Source organism: Astatotilapia calliptera, chromosome 7 (genome assembly GCF_900246225.1).
Source record: "Astatotilapia calliptera chromosome 7, fAstCal1.2, whole genome shotgun sequence".
Lineage (NCBI taxonomy): Eukaryota > Metazoa > Chordata > Actinopteri > Cichliformes > Cichlidae > Astatotilapia > Astatotilapia calliptera.
Genome location: NC_039308.1, coordinates 14,271,126 through 14,295,707, shown reverse-complemented (window position 1 = coordinate 14,295,707; position 24,582 = coordinate 14,271,126). Strand labels below are relative to the sequence as shown.

Genomic DNA, 24,582 nt, shown 5'->3' with positions numbered 1-24,582 from the left:
CACACACACACACACACACACACACCCTGAGGTAAACACAAAAACATATTCATATAGTGAAACAAGTACAATGTAGAGCAGCAGTTACGTCAAAATTATAGCACAGTAGTAATTGGGATTGTTGTGTGTTTTGTAGAACTACTATCTTTTGAAGAAAGAACAGAAGTGTGTGCACATCCACCCCGTCAAGCTGCGATTACTTCATATTTTTGCAAGCCGCAAGCTGGAATGTGACAAGACAAAAATCACTTCTAAACACATAATGATGTGACACATACGAGTATTTGCCTCTGTATTCCATGATGCATTATAACCTGCATTCACCGTGTATGTCCTCAAAAAATGTTTAATCTAAGATTAGTAATACATTTCTTAATGTGGCAGTTGAGCTAACACATTAAACTACTTCTACACTCTAATATCCCAATTGGATCAAGATGCTTAATGCATTAAGGTCCACACATTTTAGCAGCAATGCTCAATGACCTGTCAGGTCATATTCTAAAGTGTTTGGCTACATCATTCATTTTAAGCACTTGCTAAGTAAGTAGGTAAGTAAGTAAGTACATTTTAGGTGCATCACAAAGGATTTAAATACTGCAATTATTACTCTGGCCAGCAGAGGAAGAATGGATGGGCGTAAAAAATTAAAATTAAACAAAACAATAATATAAAAAAAAAATAAAATAAAAATCCATCATGGAATACATTCAGGCCATCTGCAACTTAAACATATAGATTTAAAAAAAATAATAATAATAATAACACTGCAACACAAGAAGACAACATGTAATTTCACAGTATTTAAAATCTACATATCCAACTATAGGTGAAAGGTGAAGAAGAGAACACTCTAGCAAGATTACTGTGAAGTCTTTAAAAGTCACAGTGATGCTGAACATAAATGGTTGCTATATAAAAAAAAAAAAATAAAACCAAAACTTGATTGAAGCTCCTGCAACCTTCCCACTTTAAGTTGGGGTGTAAGGGGCCACCAACATGCAAAAGATGAAAGTACCCCACAGTGACAACCACCCAAAACATTAGAAAGTCATCCTCAAGATCATGCTTTTAGCACAAAAATTCCAACAACCAATAACAAAAACATCAGTACATTGAGAAATTAACATAGTTAACATTGATTTGATGGTTTATATGGTTCTGACAACCAAAGTCACAAAAAAAAGCAAAAGCAAAAAAGCAAAAAAAACAAATCACTGAGACAGTATTTGTGCCATTGTGACATTTACGTCCAAAACACAATGACACAATAATCAGCAAACAGGATCTTGTTATCCTGCATGCTTCTCCTTCATTTGTCCTTTCCGAGGCTCAGACAATATAAAAGGATAAAGTAAGCATCTAAAGCTTTGATATGCCTGCAGATAAATGTCCATGTCACATTCACGCCACAAGACCAAACAATGATTCACTCGGACATCACGCCACAGCCAAGATTTTACACATTTTTCTAAGTCAGTGTGTGTAAAGCCCGTCATGCTACATTACAGCTGATTGCCGTAAATCTCCAGTAGAAGAAAACATGAGTACTGTAAATACAAGACCCCAAAAAAAAGAACCTTATCAAAGCTCAACAACAGCTGTCAACACATTTCACTACAGCTTTTCCACAATGATATACACATGCTACCCATTTTCAGAAAAGCTGCTCATTTAAAAAACAAAAACTATGTGCTCCCTTGTGACAAAACAGCTTTTTCTGTAGGAACTTTAAACCATCTCTGTACTTACAGGAAATGTGTCTCAAAGAACCTTCAGCTTTACTTCATAATACTTCTCGTTTACTCTTATAAACGCATATCTGAGCAGAAGACCTACATTTCTCCTTGTCTAACAAAAAGTACAGGGTTTTGTAAAGATTTCTCAATTTTTTCCACATTCATTTCTTCTCAGTAGTCCAGAAAACAAGATGTTTGGAGAATAAATGGAGAGGAAAAAGCAAAAAAAACCCCAAAAAACAAAAAAACAACAACAAAAAAACCCCCCCAACAAACTACAACTTCTGATTCAGATATTAGATGAATTTTCCTCCAGTGATAAGGTTGTCCTGCCAGTCCCTTTTGCCCCTTTGTCTGTGCATAGGGGCACTGAGAACTGTAGCTATCATCTCCCTCCCACCCCATCCACCAGGTCAAGGAGGGGGGTCAGCACCCCTTCCCCTTCCTTCAGCAGGCAGATCCTTCCCCCCAGTAAAGGGTAACATGCTCCCTGGGATGGTTCCCGATATTGTCTCCCATAGTGAATGACCTGTATATAGAGAAAACCCTGATTAGAATACAACATTTTGGGTTAAATAATAAAAATTATTTTCAGAGTGGTACCAACCCCAACGATGAGGCACGTGCTGTGGAAACAGTTACACCCCATAAAAGGTTGCCAACCGTTCCTTCAGTGGCATTGGAAACTGATCTGCGAAGCGTCTCCAGTTGTCGTCTCCCACCTGGTTCTTAAACCCATGAAGGATCTGAAATTAAACACCACGAGATGTTTATACTGAGGAGTGCTTTTCAAAATAAATCCTGTGCATTTTAAAGGGTCAACTGCAAAAGCTGCCATTCCTGAATTTGGTCACTAGGGAGCAGCAATAACTGTTGATAAGCAATAAATGGGTTAAAGCCTGAGTGCAAACTCTGAAACCAGGCAAAACTGACAGAATTTATTCAGCAATTTTTATTGTTAGTGTTTTTCAGCTTTTACCTTGTAGAACATGTCTCTGAGGTCATCCTTTGGATTGACCCAGGAAGCCACTGCATCACAGAAGAATATAAAATCCTGTTCCAGAGAAAATAAATAAGGCGATGCTTCAGCTTCCAGAGTTATTAAAAACAAAGTGGCCACACAGTCATCTCTCTACTGCATCTCACCTGCACTACACCTCCTGGATTTACACTAATCATAGTGCAAATTCCTCTGAATGCGGAATCCTTCTCCTCGTTGTCCCTTATATTTCGCAGACAGGTGCACCTGACAACAGGGACGGCCACATTTAACACCACGCTTATCTTAAGAATACTTGAGCAACAACAGAAACCAGCATAAATCTGCAACTATGAATAACTAGTACAGAAACTCGGATGCATTCAGTACATGTTACTAAACTGACATGCATGTTTATAATACCAACTTTGAATGAAGCCAATTACCTCCTTTGACACAAATGTGTTTTCATTATCAATCCTTTTCTTCATATACTCTAAAGACAAATTACATTTTTCAAATGTGATCAAAATGTCCTGCAACAACTAACCCACAAAAATGAAGAGCCACTCCCAATTTGCATCTGATCAAGGTTCAACTTCGGTGTTTTCTCCTCGTATGCCTCTGAACTGCTTCCAGTAACACTGCTGACACCTCCAAACCTGCACTTTTAATCAATGCTAGCATATTTTCCTGACATTTGCACAGTAATGTATGGTAAAGTGAAGCGCGGTGCAGCTGCCATACACATAAGTCCCTGGGAACTGTTGCAATGATGCTTAAAACCTTTGTAAGCCTGTTGGTTCTCCACTCAGACTGATCAGGAAGAGTTTAAAAAGAAATTGATAATGACTGAAATATATCTCTTTAAAAAAAATAACTTTCCCTACTTTTTTCATTTCACCAAGGAGATCTGTGAGTCATTGCACGTGTGCAAGTGAAAAAAGAAAAGAAAAAAGAGCATAAACGGAATGATTTAAAGGATCAGCAGCTCTTGAAAGCTTTCTAGAGGTGCACTAGGAAGCAATGCTAAAGAGGCGATTGGTCAAGTTTGCCATGATTTGTTTGGTTTTTTTTAAAGCCACAGAACTTTTTGATCACTTTGCACATTTATCTAAATATGAAATTGTTTCCCGATTTACAACACATGAAGCATGCACACAAAAGAGATTCAAGTAAAACAAATCAAGCATTTTAAAATATTTAAAACTCAGAAACTCTTCTAATATCTTCACTGATGTCTTTGAGCAGTGTGTTCAGCAAAACCTCATCTATAGCACCTTGAATATAACATTACTTTTTTGTTTTGTTTTCGAAGATCTACTAAAGAAGGTTTGGGGTCGTTTTGGGACAGGCACATGCAGCTGGGTGACTACTAAATGAGAAAGGAATTTAAGAATGCTCTTTCTCATTAAAAGACTGCATCCTTTCTCTGTTGTTGAACCAGCAGGCATGTGACAAAAAAAAGAAAAATCTGATCCCATGCATCTTTTAGGTTGTTAGCGACAGTTTACAATGACAAAAAAAAACTAGAAATTAAACAAATTAATGTATAAAAAACACATGAAGGTGCTACTGAGGCAAAAACAAATCACAAGTAGGACCTAAAAGAGGACAGGGTTAGTCACACGGTTGGCAATGATTACAAACTGATAGGAAAAAAAACAAACAAAAAACCAAAAAAACTGAAAAGAAAAAAAAACAAAAAAACCCAAAACGCTTTTGAGAAAGGAGAGTGAGAAGGGGAAGAGGAGGAGAGCTACAGGGGAGAAAAAGGGAAGAACAGGCGACAGACGAGAAGATCAGAAGAAAGCAGAGAGAAGATGAATTAAATAAAAGATTGAATAATACACACCAGGGTCTTATAAACTGCTGTAGCATGGGTGCCACCTCTTGAGGACAAACGTAACCAAGACGACCAATTGTTATTGCTAAGGTAACGCAATCACGGTTACACACCACCAAACGCCAACCAAGACATGAGCAATGAGGAGGGGGGAGGAGAAAAAAATAAAGAAAAAACAAACAACTCAGAGACAGAAATCAACAGAATCTGTGTATGATAATAAACAGAAGATTTCACTAGCGTTGATTATTACTGCCCCTTCAAGTCAAAAGGGAGGAATGTAAAAATATGACACTCTAAAAAAAGACATACAACACGTTTAAGGGAGAACACATTGACAACTCTGACAGGACATTCATAGAAAAGGCAAACAATGGCATCTGCTTCCAGGAATTACATGGATTTAAAAAAAAAAAAAAAAAAAAGCTATTTAAATTGATCAATTTGATGAAACTGTACGTGCCAAGACACATGCTAATAAAAGGTGTAGCATGTATGGCGTAAAACAAGAGCAGTTCAGTGGGATTTTTTTTCCCCCTCTTAGCGATTTCTCCCTTAAACTCACAAATGTTAATTTTCATAAGAAACAGAAATGTTTTTTGTTTTGTTTTTCTTTTGGAAAAGAAATGACAGATTACTCCAAGCCAACTACATGGAGGGAGACTAGTATCCAGCACAGCAGGTTCTTATGAGGCAGAGAGGAGGGAGGACCTAAGTTTAAGAAGACACAAAACTATGCAACATTCTCATTAACAAACAGGCATTTATGAACAGTCCAATGACACATGCAGAAAGCAGATGGTATGCTCATTAGAGTAGAGTTCAGTGCAGGATCAGCTGATTAGAGGCAAACTGAAGAGTGCCGCTGTGCGAGCCGAGAATTTACAGCCACCTTAAACTGTGGTATTATGTGACCTAGTTTAAAAATAGTTCCAGTGGTACGCTGGCTCTTGTGGAAACATCCATGTTAACGGAATTTACACATGGCTATGTTTGCTAAGGTTTGATTCACTGTGGCGTTGTCAATTTATAGATCGATAACATGAAAGAAACTGTTAGTGGAAAGGTTAATGATCTGATACTTCAAAAATTGAAGTTGTATGATGCCCAATTGTTAAGACATGGTTATTGATTATCATGTATCCTGCATCAAACATTGGCCATTCTTAACAACATTTAACATCTATTGGCAGATATGCATCCACATTTAAAGAACAGTAAATAAAAGCAACAAATAAACTGACAGCAAACAAACAGGAACACATCTATAGAGTCCCTAGTTTTATTTCCTTTTATTTTGGCAGGTCACACTTCACCCTTGCATGCATAATTTTGATGCAATGTTCACTTGACTCATCCAATTCAAATCTCCAATGCATTTGGTTCAAACAAGAGTAGAGTGTGCAACCTAAAAATAATCTCAGCTAGGTGCCCTACTTTTAGTCAGTTTAGGTGTCATTTGGGATTAGTTGTTTAGCTGATCAGTAACTATGTGAGGCTATGCAGTCATCTATCTATAATTCTGTGTAAGCTTTGCATTTGGTTTCATTACAATATTGTACTTCACCTCATAGAGCAAAGTCAGTCGACATTAGTTCATTCCAAGGCAGGGCTCTTACACGGTTTGCTCAGTTGAAGAGTGTTAAGAATTTCACACCAGGGCTTGCTCAAGGCTTCATTTTAATTTTATTTCAACTTACAGGCCACTGTGCCAGGCTGCAAATCAATACCTGAAATATTCAGCATACTTTGGTGAAACAAGCAAAACTAGTAAGGCTCATACCTTGGGAAAGGCTGAAATTAAAAGGGAAAGACACGCAGTCTAATAAGTATAGTTAATCCTGGCTAAGTGGACCTGAGTGAGTGAGTGAGTGTGTGTATAAGTGTATACACCTCCCTCTCTCTGTGTTTGTGTGTGTGTGTGTGGCAACCTGGCTGGCTGACGGGCTCAGCACTACCACCGAGTGGTACCTGTGTTCTCCAGTAGTGTCTTTGGGGTATTGGGCCTGTTAATGATCTCCACCAGTTGGTGCAGCACCATCGCAATGTATGGTTGCATTTCAGGCCCTAAGAGTGTAGGTATAAGAACTCAAGTTAATTCAGATTTTAAATGTGTCACTGTACATCGTCTTAAAAGAAAGGCACTCACCCATTTGTATAGATATCTCTCCAATTGCCCATGTTGCATTGTTGCACACTGATATTAACTCTGGGTTTAAATTTGTACCCAGTATGGGCATGAAATCAGCTGAAAGGAGGAAAATTAATATCTTAGAAAATTACTTGGAATTTATTGTCACTGGTGCTTCAGAGTCAAGTACACCGAACGTACCGATGCATGGTTTGACATGCTGGAAACAAGCCTTGGTGAGATCCCCTAGCAGAGCAAATGAACTCTGACGAACCTCTGGCATTTTGTCCTGAACAGTTAGAGAAAAAAAAGAGAGCACAAGGTGAGACATGCAAGTCAGTTTACGTTTGTTTGTTTTTTTCATGTTAAATACTTTTACAGGGCCTTACCTGCATGCACTGGTACATGAGGGTGAGGATATTGCTACGAGCCACCAGCTGCTCAATGGTGCCTCCCAATCCTTCTGCCAGTCCACTAAGAAGATCCAAAGCCACAATCATGAAGTCTTTGTCAGGGGCCTCATACTGTTCTGGTTGGGACTGATGAAGCTAGAAAATATAACATGACTTAATTTAACAGTAATAAATATTAAATAATAAGTTATATGGCTTCCATCTATGGATCCACCCCACTGTGGTAGTGGTTAAACGTCCACTAAATACCTTGTTTACCACTTGGGGCCAGTGCAGCAAATTGTAAACAATACTAACAGATTATTAACTTTAAAAAAAACACAATAAAAATCACCATTTTTGTTGTTGTTTTGCTTTACATCGAGTTCCACTTGACTACCCAGAGTCTCCAGCAGGTTTAAATGTTTTCATTTTGAATAAATAGATAATAGAAAATGCACAGAAAGTCTTTAAGTTGTCCATTCTAGACATTCTCACCATGGACTGAGCAAGGGTCTTTTGAACGAGGTTGACACAGCGTTGGTACACGGGCTCACAGTAGGGCAGGAAGCCACTCTGCAGTGCTGTGGCTACAGATGACAGACACTGAGGAAGGTAGGAATTGTGGGTTAGATACAAAAATCATGGATATTATGCAAAAATTTGACACCTTTAAGTGTGCATGAGAAACTCACTTCTAACAAAGGGAAAAGATCTTTGTCTTCATCTTTTAGTTGGTTCCATTTCTGGATCAAGGGTGGCATCAACATCTGGATGTACTCCTAATACATATCACACATTGAATGCACCGATAACAATGGCTGCCAATGTATTCTATTTTACATTCAAACAAATACAGCTTTTTTGATATTTTACAAAAATAAGTACATGACAACAGCAGTATTAATGTTAGATTTGCATAGAAATGTGAAGTGAAATCCAGCAAATGCTTCTGTTTTGCATACCGGTTTATTGAGATGGTGGCCCACTGAATCTGCAAGTGTTCCTATTGCATCATAAAGAATTAGCAGATTTTTATGTTGGTACTTGCTGAAAGCAAACACCAGTGTGTCCAGGATGAATGCCAGGTAGGGCACCAGCTCTGTACAAGCCTCCTCCTCCAAAGTGGCAAAGGCACTGGCAGGGAAAGATTAAAAATGGGGGGTTAAAGCAATGTGTGAAAGTAACTACTCTGAAATTTGGATGCACCTGAATCCTTCAGGGGAATATGTGGGAAACACAGATGCAAAAAAAAAAAGAAAAAAAGTCAGAGTTAATGTGCTGTAAAATGAGAGACATGGCTTTATCATCTCACTCACCTGCAAGCAGCCTCCTGCACACGCTTGTTGCTATCCAAAATGCGTTTGAGCAGCTCTGTCATTAAAGGCTTCAGGTAAACATCCGGAGGCTGGCTGACAACCCAGTGTGCATAGCGGCTCAGTGTCCAACAGGTGATAGAACGCACCAGGGCTTTTGTGTCAGACAAACACTGGATGAGATGAGGGATGAGCTCAGGCAGGTATGGGATCATTCCTTGCATGCAGCCTGGAGAAAAAGGATAACAAAAGTATTGTTTCAAAGTGGTACTTCTTCTGATTTTATATTCAAAGAGGGACCTCCCTCTCTTCAATTTCTCTTCATTTCCCCCTTCTTACCTTCAGCTATAGCCCCCAGCACTAAGATTCCAGACTCTTTAACTACCCACTCTGGATGGAAAAGCAGCTCTTTGAGAAGAGGCAGGATGTGCATCAACAGATCTTCCCTGAACACGTTGGCCAACACGTCGAGCGCTGCTGCTGAACACTTGCCTAACAGCACACACATACACAAAGATCATACAGATGTAACAAGCATAATACAAACAAGCAGAAGACAATTAGTACACCATCTGCTTTTTGGGACTGTTAAAAAGGTGCACGATGTGGCATGTTTGTTCTACTGATTATAAAGTTACATAAAACCTAAGAAAAATGAGATCTTCCTCTTCTCTATTAGCCGTTTGGACTACAAGACAATGCAGGGCTCCTTTCAGTGGAGTTCATGGATAAAGAGCCACTATGAATTATTTTGAAACAACCATCACAGAGCAATCTAGACAGTTAAATTTAGATATGCACTGAACTCACGCAGGTTCCAGTCAGAGATAGTATCATCATCATCTAGTTCGTCATCTTCATCCTCCTCATCCTCAATTCCATCACCCTCATGCTGTTGGGCAACAGTGCGGGAGCGATGGAAGCGTGGTCTGATGTCTTGCTCGTTGTCTGGAATGGCCTCATCCTCTTCAATGTCTCCCTGAAAATGAACGTATGGTATAAAAATTCTTCAGCGTGTAGGCATTAGCATGAGAGTTCAGTCAGCTGAAACCAGAAATTAGCTATGCATTTTGTGTTGTAAAATGTATACAACTCTAATTTGTTTGTACATCACAAACAACTTAACTGCATGTCAGCTTGACTCCTGGAGCAGTTTATCATTGTACCGTCACGTAAACATATTAGGCAGTACAAACTGACCTTGAGCAGAATGATGTCAATCTCAGAGTACTTCATCCCGTTGACAAGCACCGGAGTGAGCCTGGAGCAGCGGCGGGAAAAATGATGAGAACAAAGGGCAAGGTTAGGGCAGAACTCACAGGCAATTACTCACATTTGGTCCCTGCTGTGGACACAGTTTAATGTGACAATTTGGTGACAGATGTTAAACCTGAGGTCAACTCTTAATCAGCCACCGTGAGGTGAGGAAAAATAAAACACTAGTACAAGGTCTTCGCTGACTTGCTGCCAAGGCTGCTATGAATCAGCTACTTTCAAAACCAGCATAAGTCTGTACATTACATCTGGCTCTGTGTGTGTGTGTGTGTGTGTGTGTGTGTGTGTGTGTGTGTGTGTGTGTGTGTGTGTGTGTGTGTGTGTGTGTGTGTATTTTCTTACTGGGAGAGGTGGCCACACAGCACTTCCTTACACACCGGCTGCTCGGCCAGTGTCAGCCAGAACTCACAGGCCTCTAAGGCAACATTCTCGTCATGGTCCTGAGTCCTCTGTAGCATGTACTGAATTTAAAAAACAAAACAAAACATACAAATAAACAAAGACATTTTCACGTACAAATCTGAATATTTCATCCCAAAGGAAGGAATGCAACCAAATCTAAAACCTGCGACGCACTACTATGATTCTGTTCAGAGAATAGTTCATTTCATTTTTGTCTTATTATAATGACCATGGTGTATGTTTGATCAATGCCTCTAAGAGGAGTTGGGGAACAGACAATCTATATCAAACTTACTACATAAATTCTTATAGTACCAGGATCATCAACATCTATACAGCTTTTGGAAATAATTTTTACCTCACAGATAATATAAGTGTATAAGCTGATCTAAAAACGAACCACAACATTATAGTACATCAGTGCGTGCCTGTGAATTGTCCTCATCTTTAACGTTCATGAGTTCAGTACACGTTGCATATATGTTTTATAAGGGCCAAAGATTTGCAAGAGTCTAAATCAAGCAGTGATGTGAGTAACTGTAACTGGTTACTTTGTCTTCTATAATGAATAACTCACAAGGAAGAAGAAGAAAGAAAAAGTATTTCTAATTTGTTTGTTTGGTGCTTTTGAACATCTGACTACTATGATATAATGAATATAAAAATAATAAAATGATAAATTCACAAAAAGTGTTTGTATTTTAATACATGAGTAAAGAAAGTGAAGCCAGTAACACAACTAAAAGCTACCCGTGCATGTCTATTGTTTAAACCAAACCCATCAGAGAAAAGCAAATGGGCTGATAAAGAGTAAGCAATAACTCTTTATGAGAAACTATCATTTTATAGATTTAGTGGGCAAACAAATAATTATTCAGCAAAGTCATGTTTGCAAAATTGGGGGGAAAAATAAATTAAAACAAACAAACAAAAAAAAAAACAAAAAAAAAAAACAAAAAAAAAACAAAACACAGCCCTACTTTATTCGGCCATGTTCATCAGAATGACATAAAACGACCTCCAGTACAACAGAGTTGCTTACTGCTGTGTTATTAATAGAGGTTTATGTCATATGTCATATTTACTCAGGGTTCATCCACATTTTCCATTTCAAAATGTCATATTTATCCACACTCCTGAGGTTTATTGAGAAAAAAAAAAAAAGAAAAAAGAAAAAAAAGAAAAAAAACACCCTGAATTTAACAACAAGCTACATGATTTTTTAGGTATCTAACATGCAAGTTTCATTTTGAAGAGCACACTGTTATCCCCCCCCCCCCATTTCCTTTTTACATGAATACATTAGGGTGGTCGTGGCTTCTCCACTAGCTGACTCACTAATGTAAGTGATTCAATCCTGGCTCTTCAGGTATGCATGCCAAAAGGGCTTTGGGTAAAGTGTTTTAAGTATATGTATAAAAGGTACTGTGTGTGTGTGTGTGTGTGTGTGTGTGTGTGTGTGTGTGTGTGTAAACATGGCTTGTGCTGCAATGCCCATTCAATGGTTAAATGGACTATAGTACGTGCCAAATAAATGATAGTCCATTTATGTTACTATATAATCCAAAAAATGTTCTGTCAAGCTTGACATTTGACCATCTGAAATGCTGACTTAATATAATTCAAAGACTGTAGAGGGAGCTGTGTGGAGGAGTGTGCATTCGGGTGCAGGCTAAGGTTGGCCTGCTCTCTCACATAGTAGTATTTTGTCTGAGGTGCCTGCCTTCCCCAAATGCTATTGAAAAAACACTGCAGAACACAGGGAGAATCTAGAACTATACCACCTCTCTAAACCTTGAAACCCCATTTCAATACTGCACCGATTCCCCGATTATCAGCTTTTAGGCGCCTCCCTTTTAGTTAATATAGTCATTCTTCATCTTTACAATACACTCACCTCTATGATGTTATGCATGTGTGGCAGGAGACGATCGAGGCGAACCTCAAGCAACATAACAAGAGCTCTACAAACATTCTTCCTCACTTCTGGCTCATCATCTGTTGCCAGTGCAAAGAGATTCTACAGAGGGCAGGGCGACAGCTTAAAGTTAATACCACTGTTGGCAATAACATAAGAATAAATATGATTGAGAGGGGAATAGTCAATACAGTAATGCAGAACATTACAGATAATGTACCAGTGTTTTAGATGTTTGTGAATGTACACAGTTCTGCGATTTGCTGTATGTATAATCTGTAGCCATTTGCTTTAAATGTCCAGTTTACTATATCAAAATGTTAAATATATACCCCATATCTTTAAAAGACATAACAAAGAAAGACATACATTGAGGTGCTGCACCATCTTACGGTACAAACTGGCATTACAGAAAGGCCCCAGCTTGACTTCAGTTGAGTTGTCTTCAGCACAGTACACAAATGTTTCGGACATAAAGTCATAGCTGTTCGATTTATGACGGCTTTAGTTCATTTATTACACTTTTAAACTATTAATTGCTACTAACTATTCAGTTTTTTTTGTGCTTCAGCCTCTGCCAAATATCTGACTTCAATTTTCTTATTATTAATCTCTTCTCCCAAGCCCTAAACATAATATAATTTGCAATAATTTGCATGAGGCTTGGCATATGCGGCGACTGATTGCAGAAAGCCACAAACTGGAGAGGTAAATCCCAAACTGTCAGAGGAATAGCTCGCCTTATTGAAGTGACCCTTTAGTAGCTTCTGTTTCTTTCTTTTGGGGCCAATGATTTGTTTTGCATATAGATACACTTAAAAAAAAAACAAAGCATAATAGATAATATAAAGGAGCATTAGAGTCTGACTTGCCTCAATGAAAGGATCGATGTGAAGCATAAGAGCCTGAGTCCTGCTGATGATGAACTGATTGACGCAGGCGATGGCATGAGACCTGCAACAGAGTAACAACCACATTAGAGTCACACCGACATGTTTTCCTCACATGTTGCACACTGTGAATGTAGCCTCTGTATTATTATTTGCCCCATCTCCTCCAATCTAACCTCCAAATATGAGAAAGCTCTCTCTCTACAGGAGTTTTACACTGCAACAGACACTCGTTGTGTGTCGTCTCTAAGAAACATAAGACAGACTGAAAATGTACATACTGGCTGTGTATTCAGATTTAGACTAGACATTTTATTGTATCCAACAAATGGAGAATAGTTCAGGCAAGACACAAAGTCACAGTTTTGGTACACCAGCTGATATCAGCTGGAATGTCAAGTAAGTCCCAGTAGAAGTTTTTCATCAATTTTAAATTACTGAGGAGGAAAGGAACCATCTTCATTTGCTTAAAGTAGTTTTAACTGAAAAGTATGCACCGTCACTAAACAGGTATAATAAACAGCATTCACAGACAATTTAAATGCAATGCCATGCACATTCTAAAAGAGCGTAACAGACTAGGTCATTTCAAATAATAAAACATCCATGTGTAAGTGAAAGGTTCAAAGGACAGTGTAACTTAAAATCAACTTCAGTCAGCAAAATTGGAAAAAAAGAAGTATTATGATACCTAATCTTAGGACTGCTGTGTTTGAAAAACTGCAAGAACTTGGGGATCATGATGTTCAGAGGACGGTCCAGCATGTCACTGTCCAGGATCTCAGCAGAGTCCTCGCAGATCTTCTGAAGAGCTCCGAAAGCTCCCTGAAAACAAAGAAAAAAAAATGGCATAAGGAAAAGACAGCAAAGTAAACAATGAGAAAGAAAGAGACATGATGGAAGATTTAATTTTTCTGCTAATTTATCAGGAAGTTAACCCCAAAATACTGAGACACTGAAGTAGACAGTAGGAATAAAACGTATTTGGAACTGGTCTTATTTGCCTGATTCTCATCTAACATTGAGGCAAAATTTACTGTATAATAACATAATTTGCTTCATTGCATAGTAAGAATAAAGTCTGCAATCGGAAGCACGCATAAGAGCCAAAGGCTTTACATGCTTAAGAGCCAAATATGACAGGTACAATGTAAGAGGCCACACAGTGAAATAAATAAATTGCCCGTATGGTACACTATAGTCATATTACAATCACGCATATTTAAACCCAAGCCCAAAACAAAATCACCCTGGTTCTATAAATCCACATACTGTGTATAAGCTCTGTAACATATGAGACATGGAGGATCATAGTGCTAGTATTTGCACAGTGAAAGCACTAAATAATACATTCCACCTTCTCATCCATGATGTTCAATAGGATTCATCCACTTTTGCTCTAATAACCTTCAAACAGTTGGCGCACACATACACACGCACACACGCGCACACACACACAAGCTGCTTGACAGATGGTTAGTATGCATGCTCACGATATGCTGCAGACTTCAGTCTCTCTCACAAAAATAAATAAATAAATAAAAACATTGCAGCCTGAGAGGCAGATACAAGAAACGGCACAGCACTGACACCAACGCTGTCTGAAATGTGTTTCTATGGAAACCACTCCCATGTCGGCATTCCTTTTAGAGGACAGATACAGAGCCATCTCCACAAGAGAAAAAAAAAAAAAAGAGGGGAAAAATATGCTCAGAACCACAGGGGTGACACAAGACGAGGAGGCTAAGGTTAAATCAAGGTCACAAACAAGAAGGGACAAAGGAAATTTATGAAGGGGGAAAAAGGCATTTCTTTCATCAGACTGAATCTTGATGCCAGCAGGTAATCAGAGACAGCAGTGGAAATTTCCTTTTGGAATTTGGAGATGACATTGAGAGAACTGCTAATGGCACCTAGAAACAGACGAAAGGAGACAGTTCCTTTAATTGTATAAGACATGCTGCTGTTTAAGCTAAGAATTGGAAATCCAAACAAAAAAAAAAAAAAAAGTAAACAGATGTCATATACATAAGCCATGATATAAAAATCTCATGACAACCCCCAAAATGTCAGATTTATCTTAATGTTGAAAAACATGACTGGGTTACTAATGAGCTATTTAGAAGAAAGACTTCCTTTTTCCCCCTCCTATCCATATGTATTCAAGATCACTGGGGTTTAAATGCTGGCATGGCATGATATGTTAACACACATCACGACTAATCAAGAATAATGACCAGACTAACTGATAATGCAATTGTTGGTTGCGAACCTGCGTGGGAACCCAAACAAATATTTCATATTACGCACAACTGTGCTCCAGCGCTGCACACAGTGACGTCAAAACATAATACAGGCATTTGTGTGTGTCAAGAGAGAAGTGCAAAGTAATGGGAGTGGCCTGCAAGTGTTTCAATGATATGCAAGTATCTAAAGTGTAATCTTCCTTTCAAGTCCTGCTACTGAAGGTCGTTCACTGTGAGAATGCAATTCACGCAGATGGCTGTGAGCCACGGCAAAGAAGAAAAATAATAATACACATGTAGTCGACTAAACGGCTCCTTCAGAATCCTGCCCTTGAAATGTGAATAATGCTACAAATGAGCACTGAGGTGGCAGAGCATTATCATAGGTGATCGTTTTCCCCTTCGAGTGGTATCAACACCGTTATAGCCACTTGTCAACCGCCATTAATCAAAACATAGCCATAACCTATATTAAGCCGTCCACCAGCATTAAACTTGGCATCTGACACACCTGCTTGTTTCTTTATATAGAGCATGCAGAGAAGAGCACAGCGTGGTGACACGAGGAGCTCTTCCAGCAACCACTAGTCTTAAACCACAAAAAAGGCAGGACTCACTGGTAGGGCAGCAGCTCCTTATGTTACCAAAACAAATGTGTTTTGATTTTTCTGCGTTTTGTTATGTTCATACTAAGCTTAAAAAAAAAAATCTATGACATCATTACTTGAGAACAGATGATTTAAAGCTAAAAACAGCATGCTGCAGTTTCACCATATACAGAAGCTTGTCTTTATACACAGCGTCAGCAGACATTAGGTCTCAGCGTGGGACTGTTGAGCAATCAGAGGGAGGATGATTCACTGGGAGAGTCACGAGGATCATCTTGCACAGATACTGTAAATGCACAACATATATTGATCAAATGGCCCAAGGCCAACATGCATTTACACGTTTCTCAAAGCGTAGATTACAGATCGGAAACTGTACACTGGCAGTCACTAAATATACTCCCAAAATAGATATCAAAGTCATGCTGATAGAAATAGTGGATTATTTTGGGGAGGCAGTGGATGCTCAGTTCTTAAAGAGTACTATATGGCTAATCAAGACTATCAACAGCTCTATCCTAAAGTGAAGAAGGTGCCAGATACTACAGCAACAAAAAATAACATCAACATCAGCAACAAGAAGAAATACTGACCCTTTAAAGTGTACTTATTTACTCATTTTCAGCTCAATATTTAAATCTTGGACTCTAGACTAGCTGATTCACTTTTCCCAATAGCCCCCATCTATCTCACACTTAAACTCTTTACACACCAGATGTATACAATTCGGGCAAATATTTAGTGTTAATATTTTTTGAACTTGCCTATTTTTACATGCAGCCCTTCAAACCAACTGCGTAATATCACAGGACAAATTTTAAACCTTCATTCCCCCCCCCCCCCCCCCCTGAATCAAGCTTGATTTTTCTGATATTTTGCATGGAAATAAACAGATCTGACCATTCAGAGCACTTAATTTGGAAACAACTGCGTTCGTAGCTCAAAAAATGCACTAAGCTAAATATACAATGACGTTGAAATAGTAAAATAATCGTATTTTACCTCAGACACACAGCTAGATGCTGCTCTGGGTCACGGTTCTCTGAAGTTATCCTCAAATCGGCCTCAACTCTGCCAACGAGAGCTCAAACTACCCACTGACATCCTGACATATGTATGACAGCATCTCTTCTGACTGGCTACACTGAGGTTTTTATTTCAAACTTTGGCCTGCTTATATAAACATAAAATAACTGGGTGTGCACTAGAAGTTGGTGGGGATGGTCTCTTCTGATGCAGCTAACCTTGGAAAAACCTGGAAACTATTCTAATGGTTGTCAAACCACATCTTCATTGATATATACTGAGGTGTCAAAACTCATCAAGGTTAGAAGGGAGGTCATCAAATGTTGTGCTTTGGGAGGAAAGAGATATAGTAATGATTATTTGTTTGCTTCCTAGTTATTCACAGTGCAGCAACTTGACCATCTTCAACAAGAAACATTAAGAAGCTTTCCAACCCTCAAGCTTCTTTTCAAAAAACATAGCTGGTCTTATAAGGAGTTTCTACATTTGGTTGCTTGAGTGTTAAGCCTCTTGCACACACACACGCACGCACGCACACACGCACACGCACACGCACACACTTCAAGATGGTCTGCAGTAACTACCTGACCTAAATCTCAGCTTCTGAACAAGCTTTACAAAGGAGGCTAGCAGCGGTGCTACACAAAGATTTATTTTTTTTATGTCACACCTATTCCTTAAATTACTTTAAATCACATCGACAAGTAATAATCCTGTCAGCATGTATTTTTATTGCCCTAAGACACAGCTGAATTTACCACGACACTTTAACATGCCGTTTAATTTATTAATTCTGATGTCATGGGCAAATCCAGCTGACAGAATACTAATGACCTGGGAGTTTATATGAGCTTGAATATGGTTACACAAATCAGATGATCTAACAGTCACAACAAACAACTGTACTGTCATTTTCGTGGCTGCTGCAATGGAGCATTTAGAAGAACAAGCACTTGAGTTTTATTCTGCAGAACATTCAGAAAAATTAAAGATATTAAAAAAAAAACAAAAAAAAAACCAGAGTGGATCATGGTGGCCTGTAAAGATGAAATATGACCCAACAGCATGTAGTTATCGGCGTTTTGAAAAGTAAAGCATATTTGGACGATGATCAAAAAAAAAGAGAGAGAATAATTGAGTCAGAGCTGAATAATCTGCAGTCTGCAGCGGCTGCTCCAGCTGTGAGAATGTCTTTAGCTCATCTGGCCAGCAGGATACCATCCAGATGCTGCTTTATAGCTGAGCCAGCTTTTCTTTCCACAATAAATTAATTAATAAACAAATAAACAGTACACGCACAACTGTCTGTGTGCCCAGACAGGGAAACATGCTTAATTACAGCACACATGGGCTGTAATATACAGTCAGAAATATGTGCACGCTTAATCTCAGCACTCCCCACCCATCTCCAACACAGCTATGGCAAAAAGCGGCCTCTCATTCTCATACTCACACACACGCTTTTGTTAAACTTCTGATGAGTTGAAAGCACGGTAATTAAAGAGGAAGAAATCTGAGTCATTGGCAGATGATAATATTACAAAATGACATTAGCGTCATGTCCATATCAAGCAAAGTAATGGCTGCTGCCATATTAACGCTGAGCCCACTGCATTTCAGGTTGGATTCTTTAAGCTGGTTCGGGACTCTTTGTGTGATTTTTTTTTAGTAATGAAATGTCGAATTTTGACACTTTCCTGCGGAGCACTATTCATGTGCTACAGAGTGACTGAAACATGAATACATCATGGCTACTCAGCTGCAACATTTGAGTCCATCTTAACCAAGTCAGTTTCGTCAGAAGACATTTTATTAAAATCAATCTCATATTTTTGATTACTGCAGAAGATTTTAGAGCCACATTGTATTTGTATGATGCATTTTCAGTTCAGTGTGTTACAAGATAATTTTAGATTTTTAAGAACTTTTGAAATGATCTAAGTGATTTCCTGTTCATATATAGTTTGCTCATTTGTAATTGGGTTAGTACATACATTTCTGTGGAAACACGGTGTTAGTGGATTATTACAGGAAACATCATCTGTAGAACCCTTAAGAAATAGTTTTCACATCTTTCACCCGTATCAACACATTTGTGACACCACCAGCAAACATCAGCTTAGTGCCTAAAAGAAATTAATTTATAAGCTTCTGATTTGTTTGTCCTCACTTCACATGTGTTATAATCCTCAGAATCCAGCAGCAGGCAGAGTTTGGGTAACAGCTCCGGCCAGTTTTGTAGTTCTCCCTTGGAGGCAATTGTAGTGATGAGGATGCCTGTTGTCAGAGTGGGTTGAGTTAGTTGATTAAACCAAAATCATGCACAGGATATAATGAAACAGACATTTAATATTATAAAGCGCTTCTGTTTATAATCCATGTGAATAGAAATAACAGAAATGCAGCACATAAATAGCTTCAAGTTAGCTTAAACAGCAGGATGACCCCTAATTATGCAAATGTTAATATCAAGATTCTGCAATAATAGCAGGGAATGCTTGGGAGACCAAACCAGCAATTAAAAGCTGGCCTTTAACATTCTGATACAGTAGCCTATTGAGTTAAGGAAGACTATTTAGAGGCATTTAAAGCCAGTGTAGGGCTTTGCTCTCACTGGATTAAAAAGAAATAGATTAAAAAGAAATTCACAGTAGCCTTCAATCATACTGTAACTGACAAGGTCTGAGAGATAACTGCACCGCCTCTAAGCTCTGTTTTCAGGCTTCACAATCTTGAGCCAGTTACAGGTCCGTTAGGCCAGATTAGCCAAGCAGCGGTGAAAACCTGAGAGAGCAAACTTTGAGTGCCTGAAGTCAAAAGTCAGCAATAGCACGCTTTTGACAGCAAGTCTATGTGTCCACGCTAATCTGGTGGGAGGGGTTAAGAATGGAGAGAGGAGAACTGCAGGAGTTTTATTTCTAAGGGTTTTTTCATAGATTTCTGCCCACTAGATAAATAAAGAAATATAAACAACACAGAAAAGCAGACTCATTTTCTACTAAAAACATAACCATATCCCTAAAAATAAGAAAATAAATGAGCTACTATCCCAAATCCCTTTCATCGGTTTAATTAGTGTAAATAATATACAACCATCACAACCAATAATAAGGTGTTGTGTAAATATTCATTGTCATTTATTTCCCTGCTTTGTCTGCAAATGCTGATTATGTTCCCAATATAGTGAGCTGTAGGTTTTATATTTCAGCATGTAGTTTAAACAAATAAGGAAGTTATTTACAGGAACAACAAAGCAACGTACATAACAACAGAAAACATTTAAACATAAAAAGGTATGCATGGATGCTAAGGACAACATTACAATCAGAAGACAGAGAGGGGACTTACCAACAGTGGCCCGAATCAGAGGAGATGAGTCTCCGATGTTTTGGAGGCACTCACTCTTGATGAAATCAGACACGCCATTAGGGAAGTTCTGATAGTGAGCTTTCACATTGTTCTTCAGTATCAGCCCGCTCAAGGATCGGGTCGGTTCATCTTGGGAGAGAAAAGGCCAAGGAAGGAAATGTGAAAATTCCACTCTAGCTGTGATCAAAATGAAGGCTGGTGACTCAGACATTAAATTGCTTTCCTTTCATTTTTCACAAGCAGAGTATTACAGAAATTATGTTCAGACATTTATACTAACATTGTGGACAGAAACTATTTTACTGTTTGCTTAAAATGGGTAAGTAATAAATTCGGTCATTTTTTTTGTTTAAACACTTGTGGCTTGTTGCATTCTGAGCTAAGGTCGTCATGCAACCGAAAAGGTCTTAACACCACTTAACATTTGGGTCATCTGCTGTGCAGACAGTCAAGCCAAAAGTTGAGCAGTGCCAGGATTTAGCTTTAAAATTAGAGTGGCCCATATTCTGTGTGGCACATCATTTGCAACAAAGATGCCATCAGGTCACCCAAGTCACAGCCGGGCTGACCTGTCAATAAGCAGTTACATAAAAACGACAGCTTCCCAGGTGCTATTAGACGATCTAGGAACACACCACAGACACAAAATGACAGAGCGAAGGAGAAGGGCGGACAGCTTACCTTCTGATTTCAACTTTGTCAAAACAAATATCAAATAGTTGTTAAAGTCTGGATACTGATTCAGCTGCTCGAGTCTCTGGGAGAAATGGTTAAGGGTTACAAATGTACGAAGAGCATGTTAAAAGGCTGAAAGAACTAGGGCTGAACGATATATCGCATTTGCGATAATATCGCGACATGATCAAGTGCAATTTTCTAACCGCAAAGGCTGCGATTATACTCTGGACATGTCCAAATTCATGGGCTGCATCCTCCTGAGGCCGCATTTGTAGACCGATTACGTCACAGCGACGCGCCGAAGGCTGTCCAAATTACTACCATATCCCAGAATTCATAGCGCGGCCCAGCCAAACTCCAGTTTCCAACAATGGCGGCCGCTACTAAGTTTTAAAATTACTCATACTAATCTTTCTGGGTCACAAAATAAACTTTTAAAATATTTTCAGGCGAGAAAGTAGCTGTGTAAACATCAAATATCTGCTCGGTTTATCAAGATATCCCATATTTGCAAAAGTGCTTCGACATTTTCAGAGGCGTCTGCTACCCACCAGCTCGACAGCTAGCCGGGAGCTCGAGGGTTACTGATGCGGCCGAGAACGGCACAACTCCCGGCACATCATTTTCAGATCACCGCGGAGTTTCGCTGCTCGGGTTAAACGTAATATATAAGTCACTTAGACAACCTAAAAATGTTATTGTTGGGCTTTTTTCAGTGTTTTGTTTGTTCGTGAGTAAATCGGTTTGGCTGAGATTAAAGTTATTAGATTAGATAAAATAAAACTTTATTAATCCCCCGGGTGGGTTCCTCCTTGGTTTTCACACAGCTGACTAAACGTCAAACAGAAAACTGATTAAACAGAAGTATGAGACAGTCGAGAATTTACGCCAGTGTCTGGTTATATTTTAGATAGCAAGAAGCAGACGGCCGAGTTTATTAAACTCCACCGAGACAGCGGTGACGCTAATCAGAACTAGACCGTCCAATTTCACGCCTTTAAATTTTAAAGGTGTGTTTGTGTGTGTATTTATACAATTGCTATTATGTTTGCACTTTATGTGTAATGTTACTGACTGCAGAGATCAGTAAGATGTGTGTATTTTTTATTTATTAGTTTTATTTATTTAATATTATTTTTTAATTGAATGACTGTCTAGTAGTTCACAGATGTCAAAAAACTGAGTGTGGTAAAGCCACTGATTTTGTTTATGTATATTTCTGCAATCTGCACATTGTACTGACTTTCATTTTAATGTTTACACCAGGGTTCCTTGTCAGCACTTTATGCTCAGATGTTTGTAAGCTAAAAATAAACTATTGTGTATGTTCAAATATACTGTTGTGATTGAAGAAGTTAAATAAAAATGTCAGTCATCAATTCATGCATCACCTAATGTCATCATAACAGAGGTCTGTCTTCCAGGAAAGAACAGTTTAAAATTAATGTAATATAGTATTGGCCATACTATATGATGTATTGCTTGTCTTTGTTTAATAATACAGAAGACAAAGACCTTAAAAAATAATCGCATATCGCATCGCAATCGCAATATTGGGGCAAAAAAAATCGCAATTAGATTATTTTCCATAATCGTTCAGCCCTAGAAAGAACATCACTGCATTCTGTAATCTGATAACAACAATAAAGCCAAAAAGAGTTTTTTTTCCTCCTCCCCATATAAAGAGGAGGAGTGGTCTAATCTAACAGCATAATGATGGGAGCGTATGTCAGTGTGTGTGAGTGGACTGGATGTATGCTTGTAAGGGGGTCATAAATGTGTCATTTGGCATGACTGTACTGGCAGATGGCATCTTTAGGGCTATAACAGCAGCTAGTCTATGAGTTAATGAGACAGTCTGTATGAAGGGTTACATAAGAAATTTATTAAGGACCTGCATGAAACCAGACAAAAACATAAGGACCAGCAGCTCTGAGCAGCAGATGATTGCTCCTCAACTGCATTGTCACACAACACTAGCACAGTGTTGTGTGACAATACAGTGCCCAAGCTACAGAGTAAAGCTAATAAAGCACTTACATGTTAAACCTACCCTTTAGTGCTTGCCATTTAATCTAGCCGGAAGAGGTCACCTTAATACGGTTTTGTTTGATAATCCCTGGCACCCTTTGGAAAAGTGACATAGAGTAAAATGTCACAGCGAAAATGCTTGAATAATGATGGCTTCTTATTCCACTCCATTAACTCCATTAACTCCTGTTTTAGAACAGGAGATTTCAGATTCTGTTGCACTAGTAAAATCCAGCAATTTCGTGCATTGCATACACTACTGTCACAATTAACACAATCACCATTACATCATCATATTATGCACAGAATTTCTAATTCGAATGTTAACTTAAATTAGTAGCATGTTTCCGGTAAGCTTAGCTTTAATTGAGGATTAAGTTGCAGATGATATACCGGGGCTTTAGACATGTTTTATTATGATGTTCTGCCGAAGCAATATGCAAGGTAAAGGTGTACAGGAGGAGCAATTAGAAGCTACCGTTGGTTATTGTATTAACCAAGCAAGACAATTTATAGCATTTTTAATGTCAAATGATGTTAGCACGACCTGCTCCGTTTGTAGCGCGTGCAAGCGAGACAAAAAAAGGCACGAGCGTACCTGCTTGTAACTGTAACCACCCAGGCTAGTATTAGCTATCGTTAGCCTGTTGAGTCTGTTTTGTTATTAAATCACTAACAGATTATATCATCCATATCTGGCTCAAAAAGGATACTTGCTGGACGGATCTCTGTGTGGACGTATCAGGCGACTGAGACTCCTTCAGCAGCTGTAAAATTTGTTGAAGTCCTTGCTCGTCTGGTTTCCACTCACACTCCATCTTGCTGCTGCGGATAAAGAAATAACATAAGCTCAGACAGAGGACTTGTCATCGTACGCCTCACTAATGCTGCTCCCTACGAGGCGGAGTGATTTTGGATAGGGAAAAAAGGCTTTTACCTGTTCTGGCTTTGCCGTGCTGTGCAGTCGACTTTCTGCTGAAATGTGAACGTCTGTTTGGGTTTTCAGACATGGGCCTTACACGGCGAGTCGACCCGTTTTCTCCCAACCCAAGCTGAAAAAAACCTTCGGGATACGGTCTGGCGTCGCATATAACTGGCTACATAGTCAGCTGACACGGAGCTGGAGGGTCCTAGTGCGCCACAAGTTTTTTTTAAGCCTAAATAGTCTAACTAAAGATGCTTTTTTTACAGGAGGAAGATAACTAGAAGGACCAAACATGTTTACATATATCTATTTAGTCTTATCATTAAAGACAATACGAGGTTGCCCTTTGTTCAGAGAAGGTAAAGAGACGCTGTAAGAGGGAAACTATACTGAAAAATCTGGGAAATGCCGATGCTTTTCCTAGATTTCCAACGGACATGAAGGCAGCACAGATCGTGACACTGGCTATGAAATTTCCATTTTATATTTCAAGAAAACAGCTCCATCTTCAGGCTATATTTTTTATCGAACAAATTCAACAGCATTTACCCTGTAATTTTAACTTAGCTAGCAGCATCAGTTATAATAATTTTTGAATCACAGTTAAATAAAAAAACAAACAAAGACATGTAGCCTAGGCCGTTATAAATATCAGTGAATTAATAATTAATGAAGAAAACATAAAAAACATAAATACTGAAGCATACGCCAGTTTCGTAAAATATATTACTTTATTCTTCAATATAATATATAGAAAGTAGCCTACATGTTTGCTTAAAATGTTCCTATTCAAAGGAAAGAACAGTAGTTC

General features: G+C 38.7%; 1 protein-coding gene across 3 annotated transcripts; it reads right to left on the bottom strand.

The window, feature by feature from the left end:
* Window positions 1-24,320, bottom strand: tnpo1 (transportin 1). 3 transcript variants are annotated; one of them, XM_026173267.1, is made up of 25 exons: window positions 23,784-24,318; window positions 23,560-23,671; window positions 20,819-20,894; window positions 20,117-20,266; window positions 18,939-19,045; window positions 13,580-13,713; window positions 12,871-12,952; window positions 11,978-12,100; window positions 10,021-10,139; window positions 9,604-9,664; window positions 9,214-9,382; window positions 8,743-8,895; window positions 8,407-8,632; window positions 8,053-8,224; window positions 7,783-7,869; window positions 7,586-7,693; window positions 7,085-7,243; window positions 6,897-6,984; window positions 6,714-6,812; window positions 6,536-6,631; window positions 4,574-4,649; window positions 2,886-2,985; window positions 2,719-2,793; window positions 2,347-2,485; window positions 1-2,268 (listed from the first exon to the last, which is right to left on the bottom strand). In XM_026173267.1, the coding sequence occupies exons 2-24, from the start codon at window positions 23,662-23,664 to the stop codon at window positions 2,378-2,380; spliced, it is 2,673 nt and encodes an 890-aa protein (XP_026029052.1). In that variant the 5' UTR covers window positions 23,665-23,671; window positions 23,784-24,318; the 3' UTR covers window positions 1-2,268; window positions 2,347-2,377. The 3 variants fall into 3 exon arrangements, 2 of the variants coding, with proteins under 2 accessions (XP_026029052.1, XP_026029054.1); XR_003272801.1 differs by lacking the exons at window positions 1-2,268; window positions 2,347-2,485; window positions 2,719-2,793 and having other exon boundaries at window positions 2,932-2,985; window positions 3,269-4,649; window positions 23,784-24,320; XM_026173269.1 differs by lacking the exons at window positions 1-2,268; window positions 2,347-2,485; window positions 2,719-2,793; window positions 4,574-4,649 and having other exon boundaries at window positions 2,896-2,985.
* Between the last annotated feature and the right edge of the window lie 262 nt (window positions 24,321-24,582).